General features: G+C 40.1%; 1 protein-coding gene across 1 annotated transcript; it reads left to right on the forward strand.

Moving 5' to 3' along the window:
• The first annotated feature begins 3,402 nt into the window (after nt 1-3,402).
• LOC128072793 (heat shock transcription factor, Y-linked-like) lies at nt 3,403-5,206 on the forward strand. Its single transcript, XM_052666945.1, has 2 exons — nt 3,403-3,915; nt 4,844-5,206. Exons 1-2 carry the CDS (start codon nt 3,403-3,405, stop codon nt 5,204-5,206), a joined length of 876 nt encoding a protein of 291 aa, XP_052522905.1.
• Nucleotides 5,207-7,145: the final 1,939 nt, after the last annotated feature.

The raw sequence follows: 7,145 nt of genomic DNA on the forward strand, positions 1-7,145 counted from the left end.
AAACCAGGCATGATAAGATTTCAGGCCAGAAAAATGCAAAATCCAACATGTAACTTCACAAACTCACCAGTTAATTTCCCTAAAAATTAAATGCTGTTGATAATCACAAAAAGTGATTTACAACCAATTTCTGATCCATCTGTTGCACTGAACTGTAATCGCCTAAACAAAGGTGGATGCTGCTTTTTTCTGACTAGAACTAGCATCTCGAAATGTCACTGTAATTCTTGTCACAGTCATCTTTCATTTAACATCAGATGAACTACTAAAGTCTCCTAGGCAATAGTTTAGAACTGCCTACAGTACTCTTCTTTGATTTTGTCTCTTTTACTACTGCTTAAAAAGACTCTTGGTTTTGTTTCTCCTGACCTCACACAAAACTTTTGTAGTATTTTTTGCAAGTTCAATATCAAAGTCTTTCTTCAGGAAAAAAAGAAGGAGGCTGAATTTGGACCTTCACATTGCCAAAGAAACAACAACATAGTAGCAAGACACAGGCACTGTCAAAGTATTTAAAGTTGGAATTCTTCAGAGACCTTTGTAAGAGAGAGAACAGAAAAATAACTTGATGTTACTGCACCCTGTGGGACTTCATTTTTGTTTTAAAACAGAAAATATTGTTCCTGAAGAAACAGCATATTGATTTGTATAATCTCTGAGTTATCAATCACTCTTTTATCAATTGAAAGTGAATGGTATACTTTTGGTGTCAGGGAAGCCTTCAGAGAAATATATCTTCTGAGAGACTGCAGGCATCAAAACTTATTTGTAAAATGTTTTGTCAAGAAACACGGGGCATGTTAGTAGGAACCAGTTCCAGTTTTCTGCCAGGACTACAAAACATGCGGCCATCCTAAACTACACAAAACAAAGATTTTGAAAGGTACACGGGGCAACTGCATCAGACTGTCTCATAGTGATAGGGAAAAAAAGTACTGCAGAAGTCAAACTGCAAGAAAACAACTAAGAAAGCCTTCAGTATAGACGGTATTGATCAAAGGGAATGAGGCAGAGAACTGTTTTTCAGATTTCTGACTATAAGGGAGGGAGGCATTCTAAGCCAAAAGTAGTTCTTTCTTGAAGCAGAACAGTTGATTCAACACTTGAATCAAGATCAGAATTTATTTTTGTAACTCTGCCTCTCAAGACCCAAAATCTATAGTCTAGACAGTAAGTCGTGTTCCACTGTTGTTCATTATGACAGATTGTTCCCATATTTCTTTTCAGCTCTGCATTGAAGCATGTGAAATCAACAGAAAAATACTTACTATGTCCACAGCATGCACCTTTCTGAAAATGAATAACCAAAGTATCACCTGAGGTACTGTCCTCGTGTTAATTTAGATTTGTACCCTCCTCAGAAAGGACTTAGGCTTCAGTACTTGGTTTGTAGTTGTCTCACCCTCTAGTGGTAGAGACGCCTTAGTTCTCACGGAGTAAGAAATGGGAGATTTTTTTTCCTTCAAGCTGACTGTGCTCAATTGCCTAATTACAGCACAGAACATAGAAATTGGTTTTTTTGTTTTTTTGTTTTTTATAGAGCTGCAGATCGTTGTCTTGTAAGTGTCCATCACTTCTAACAGAGTAATACAAAATGTGCTGTCCTGCAGGCACTGGGATGATTAAAAAGGTGTTAATGAAGGGTAGCTGTGTGCTCAGATGTACTTCTTCCGTTATGAGAATGACTGCTATTCAAACTTTCCTAGGCAACCACCATTAGTGGTAATATTATGCCACTGCCCAAAGGGTCTAATAGAAAGAGACGCTCTGCTTTCCTCTAAAAACTCAAATTCCTTATCGAATTATAATTTAATAACAGGAGGCAATATTTTATTTGGATCCTCTGGTAAATAAAGCACATTTTTAATGAAAATAGAATGTTGGCCAGATATCTGATGAAAATTTAATGTATTCAATCCTGCTTTTGAAAAAAATAAAAGAAACACCACAATTTTTGATAGCTTTAGCTCCCAGAGTAATTGATCTGGAGCTTTACAGGATTAGATCCTTTTAAAAGAATGGATTAAATCCTGACGGATTTCTGTTGGAAATAGTTTTTAATGTTTTTTTTATGTGTATGGTCAGACTGAAAGTAAACTGAGAAGACTTTGCTTTTTTCAAAGAAAATACAAGACATTGCCAATATTTAGTTACAAGCAGCCACTGACAGAATGGGAACTCTGGAGATGAGTCATCATTTCACAGTTAGTTCCAAGCATAATTTATTCTATTAAGAATCATAGAATTATTAAGGTTAGAGAAAAAGAAGTTCAGCCATCAACTCATCACCACCATGCCCACTAAGCTGTGTCCCCCAGTGCCATATTTAGAATTTCCTTGGATGCCTCCAGGGACAGTGACTCCACCACCTCCCTGTGCAGCCTGTTCCAATGCCTAACTAATAACTAATTAGTTAACTAATAACTAATAAATGTTTCCTAATATCCAACCTGAACTCCACGAGGCCACTACCTCTCATCCTATCACCTGGGAAAAGAGGCCAATCCCCACTTCGCTACCACGTCTTTTCAGGGAGTTGTAGAGAGTGATAAGGTCTCCCCTGAGCCTGTTCTCCATACTGAAAGATCTCAGTGCCCTCATCAAGAATGTCTTTTGTCGGTTTTGCTCCAGCTCAGGAGAGCCAAGAGTCCCATCACCAGTGCTCCATTCAATAAAACTCGGCAAGAGGGCAGTGTGTGGCTAACATAAGAGCTCCACCAGTAGCAAAGGCTACTCAGCAGCTCGTTGCAGTGCAGACTGAAAATGGAACATTAGATGCTAGGATAGGAAATCTGAGCATACTTCTCAAATCAAACATCCATATGCCAAGATGAAGATGGTAACATCCTGTTAAATCTGAACCAGAAATTGGCAAGCATACTGGTTTCAAAGAGGTACTGCTTAATCAACAGCTTAGATTACAGAAATGAGAGATCTTCAGTAAAAACTGAAGGCTTATCAAGTTTGCATAAAGTTGTCTAGAAGCAGATCAAAGAGGGAGCACTAGCTCTAGAAAGGTTCACAGGCAGAAACTAAGTCCCTACAGAAATGTGCCCAACAAAGTTATTAATGAATAAGTCTTCCTTTGGGAAATTATAAATATCTGTTTGCCTATTGGTTTAGGCAGCATAAACATCTGGAATCATATTTCCTTAATTAAAAAGTATGTCACTGCCACATTTTGCTAGCAGTCACCTGTCTGTGATGTCACTGTGGTGCAGCACAGTCACCATAGTGATGTTTCTGAATGTCCCAGTCCTCTCTTTGCTCCCCACACCACAGGAGCCACATGCTTCATCCTGCTGATGGCAGGACAAACCTCATAGTCTGGAGAAACACGGACAGAAATTCCTGAGTGAAGAATTGATCATTAAATTAATCATTAAATAATTAAACATTAAAATGGAGATATCTTTATCAGAAACACCAAGTGTTTCTGTTTCAGACATTAACTCGGCAGCCTCAGCTTTTTCTGTCCTTCAAGTACATGGTAAAGCAGATGCTCAGGATGCTGCCTTAGGATCTATAAAAGCAGAAAACACTTCTCAACGTTCATGTGAAGAAGCTTCCTCAAACAGACTACCTCTTAATCTCCCTGAGAAGTGCTCTGGCAAAGCCAATGACTTTGCATCCTTCTCCTTTCTGAAAAAACTCTGGGAAATTGTTGAAAGCAAGTACTTTCAGTCCATTTCGTGGGCTGATGATGGAAACTCTATAGTGATTGAGGAAACACTCTTCAAAAGGGAAGTGCTGGCAAGGAGAGGATGTCTGCAAATTTTCAGCATTGGCAGCATGAAAACTTTCATTCGTCAGCTTCATCTTCACGGATTCTTCATTATGGAAGGAGATTTGCCAAGATCTGCTTCACGTGCTAAATTCCAAGCAGACGAAGCAGCAGTTTCCACTTCTAGCAAGGTACATAGTCCACCTAGGGTCCCCCTACCCATGAAATACTCTTGGGACTAGTGGGATTGGGGATTGGTGGTCACTCAGTATAAATAAGATGCCTGAAAGTTGGTGGTATTTGGGTTTCTAAACCAACTGTTATGCTTTTGAAAATATTACATTTCTCTGCTGCTCTCAAATGTCAAGAGTTTAAGCAAGGGTAGTTACTACAATGGCTGCTCTGAAAGTAATGTCTCCCATTGAATTATGTTGCCCCGTAGTGTCAGAAGTGGGTTTACATGGTATGGCAGTAGAGGATGAACCTCCCACCCTGATATTCCATTAGACTTTCTTGTTATGTGACACATAACAGTAGACGGGCAGTCTGACAAAATGGCATCTGACGTGGACATGTATACGAAGCAATAGTGTGTCATTGAGTTCTTAAAGGCTGAAAAAATGGTTCTCCTTGACATTCATGGACACTTGCTCAACTTTTATGGAGACCAAACGCTGGATGTCAGCACAGCGTGTTGGTGGGTGGTGTGTTTCAGCAGTAGTAACAGAGACATGAATGAAGGCCTGGTTCTGGACAGCTGTGCAGATCTCTCCAAGCGTGGCAGTCAGGCTCTTGTTCATCTCAGGAAAAAAATACACCGATAATGGTGGTGGCTGTGTTGAAAGAGTGTTTTGTAGCTGAGAATTTATTCTATCAAATAGTTTTATTGTGCTTTATATCTGTTGTGGTTTCCAATGAAATAAACAGGAGGCATTACTTTCAGAGACCTTGTACTTAACAGAACTGTACCATAACATTTTATTCACAGGTATTCATGTCTAAAATGCCCCTGAGAGTCCTCTCTGCTTGTTTCTGGGATTCTAATTACTAGTTATTGTGTCTTTGTCTTTTCCAGTCTTGAAATGGTGGTGAGTAAATTTTCTCCTTTGCATTTTGTAGTTTCTCTACTATTACAACCCCTATTTCAAGAGAGATTATCCCCATCTGCTAAGAAGATTCAAGCGTAGTACTGGTATAAAAAAGAGAGCATCAGGTGCATTCTTGATGAACCTGGATTTGAAGGAGGGCCACCCGAGCAGAAGCCCTCTGAAGAAAAAAGCAGGCCCTGCTGCATCAGTGGGCACTGAGCTCCCTGGTAGCATCCACAATGCTGTTCTTGCTTCATCTGCTGCTTCTCTGTACCACATTGTGTCTTCTATACCAAACGGCCCTTTTCTACCAGGGCTGGGACCGGATACTGGAGCTGCAGGTGATGGGGTTGGACGTCAACACAATTTATTCTTCAGAAAGTATAGATGCTAAGTATCAAGTGAATATAGCAGTTCCAAAAATAAATTTTCTGAATATTTTCCAGTTGTCCTGTCCTGTTACTTCAGTTTGACAGTTACTCTCCCTGTGCCCAAGGACGGGGGCATGTCTTCAGGCAGTTTTCATTTCTCTGATCCTTTTAAAATAACCATTGTTATCCCTGCCCTCTAGGTTTTAGAAGACCTGCTAAATGCTATGCAGGCACTGTTTGAAGCAAGTCTGGTCCAAGGAATGATGCAAGCAGAGGGCATGCCAGTGGGCAGCTGGAGCTGTCTGAAATGCCTGATCCCCTTCCTTCTCTGCCCTTCCTCTCTGGGTAGATGCCATGATGGCACAGGGACAGGAGGCCTCTGATGAGCCATTCAGCTTGTGATGGTCCCTGGTGGTCACTGAGGTAAATTTAGCTACCTATGAGCAACACGTGCCTGGCACTGCCCTTCTGCTTACCAATCTGACCTCAGTGAGATTCTTGCAAATGAGTGGCTTCCAGCTGTGGGCAGCTTTTTGGTGCAAACATTCGTTTAATCTTGCTCCAACATAAGAGAGGTGAGCACTGATACCACACAGATGGGTGCTTTAGAAATATCAATAAAAAAAATTAAACAAGGGCATTTGAGCTGCTTGTGTCAAAACTTCCAACACTCAGAACGCCAGTCATCATGATTCTGGCTGACTTAAACTATACAAGAGTTAGCCAGTAGCCAAACTAATCCTTGCTTTGCATTCTGCAGAGCCACATTGCTGAGCACAACCAAGCATGGCCGTAGACCAAGACAGTTGAGCAACTGCTAATCAAATGAGCCAGAGGCCTTTGGCCATATTTTAGAGGAGGATGTATAAAGTACAAAACCACAGGAAGCAGTAGCTTACTTGCCAGTGTGCTAGCACATTTGCTAAAGCTGTTGTTTTACTATTCTTAAAAAGCTCTTAAAAAATCTTAATTCTTACTTGCGTGGCGATGCTGATATTCAGATACAGTTCAGATTCAGATACAGATACACATGAGAATGCATTTTTTCTTTTTTTTTTTTTTTTAATTAAGTATAGATAATTGTGCATTGTTATAATAGTCCATATTCCCCACTACCATGCTCCATTTCCTTTGTTCTTTGGAACTCGGCCTGACCTTGGCCAATTGGACTTCTTTCTTCACACCAGTACATGATAAATTTTTCTGAAGGTAAAATACAGAAAACTACAGCATTTTTATACATCCTGAAATTCTGCTGGCAAATGCGAACTCTTTCTAGTGGAGCAAATAAAAGTTTGCATCTATCACAGCTATAGGACTGTGAAGCATCCATAAGAAGCTTGACATTTTTTATGGTTGCTCCAGACACCCACGTCAGAACAACTAAGCAGGAATTGGAACAATGTGAAGAATCACTAAATCTAGAGAGCCCACATTGTAGACTTAGGAGGCGATATGGATTTAACAGCCCATGCAGCACATGATGCCAACACTACTATTTTAATTCCAAGTATTCTGTAGTATGTATACAGCTATCATCCAGGTCTTCAGAAACACTTCTGGAGAAAGCAAGCCTTCAGAGCATAACTGAAGGTCACAGAACCCAAGTTTAGGCTCTTACTGAATCTCTGACTTCGAAGCCAGAGTCTAACCTATTACCACACAGCTGGATGCAGTCGTTTCTGGCTATGTCTGAAATTGTGCAGCCACGTTGTCACACCATGTGATCTAGGGTGCAAATTCTGCCTTAGGTAAAACTAGTTCACTTAACCTACTGCCCTACTTGCTGAATACTTTCTCAATTTTCCTGTGTAGTTTAAAAGTGTCTAATAAAAATGTTTTACTTAATGTTTCCTCATATATAAGTCTCAAAGCTTAGATAATGGGAACCAGATGACAATAGCACATACAAGCGAACTCATTTTGTAGATACGAAGTAGCTTTTGGAAAAGTGATTGAATT

This window comes from Tympanuchus pallidicinctus, unplaced genomic scaffold, assembly GCF_026119805.1.
Source record: "Tympanuchus pallidicinctus isolate F22 unplaced genomic scaffold, pur_lepc_1.0 scaffold7, whole genome shotgun sequence".
Lineage (NCBI taxonomy): Eukaryota > Metazoa > Chordata > Aves > Galliformes > Phasianidae > Tympanuchus > Tympanuchus pallidicinctus.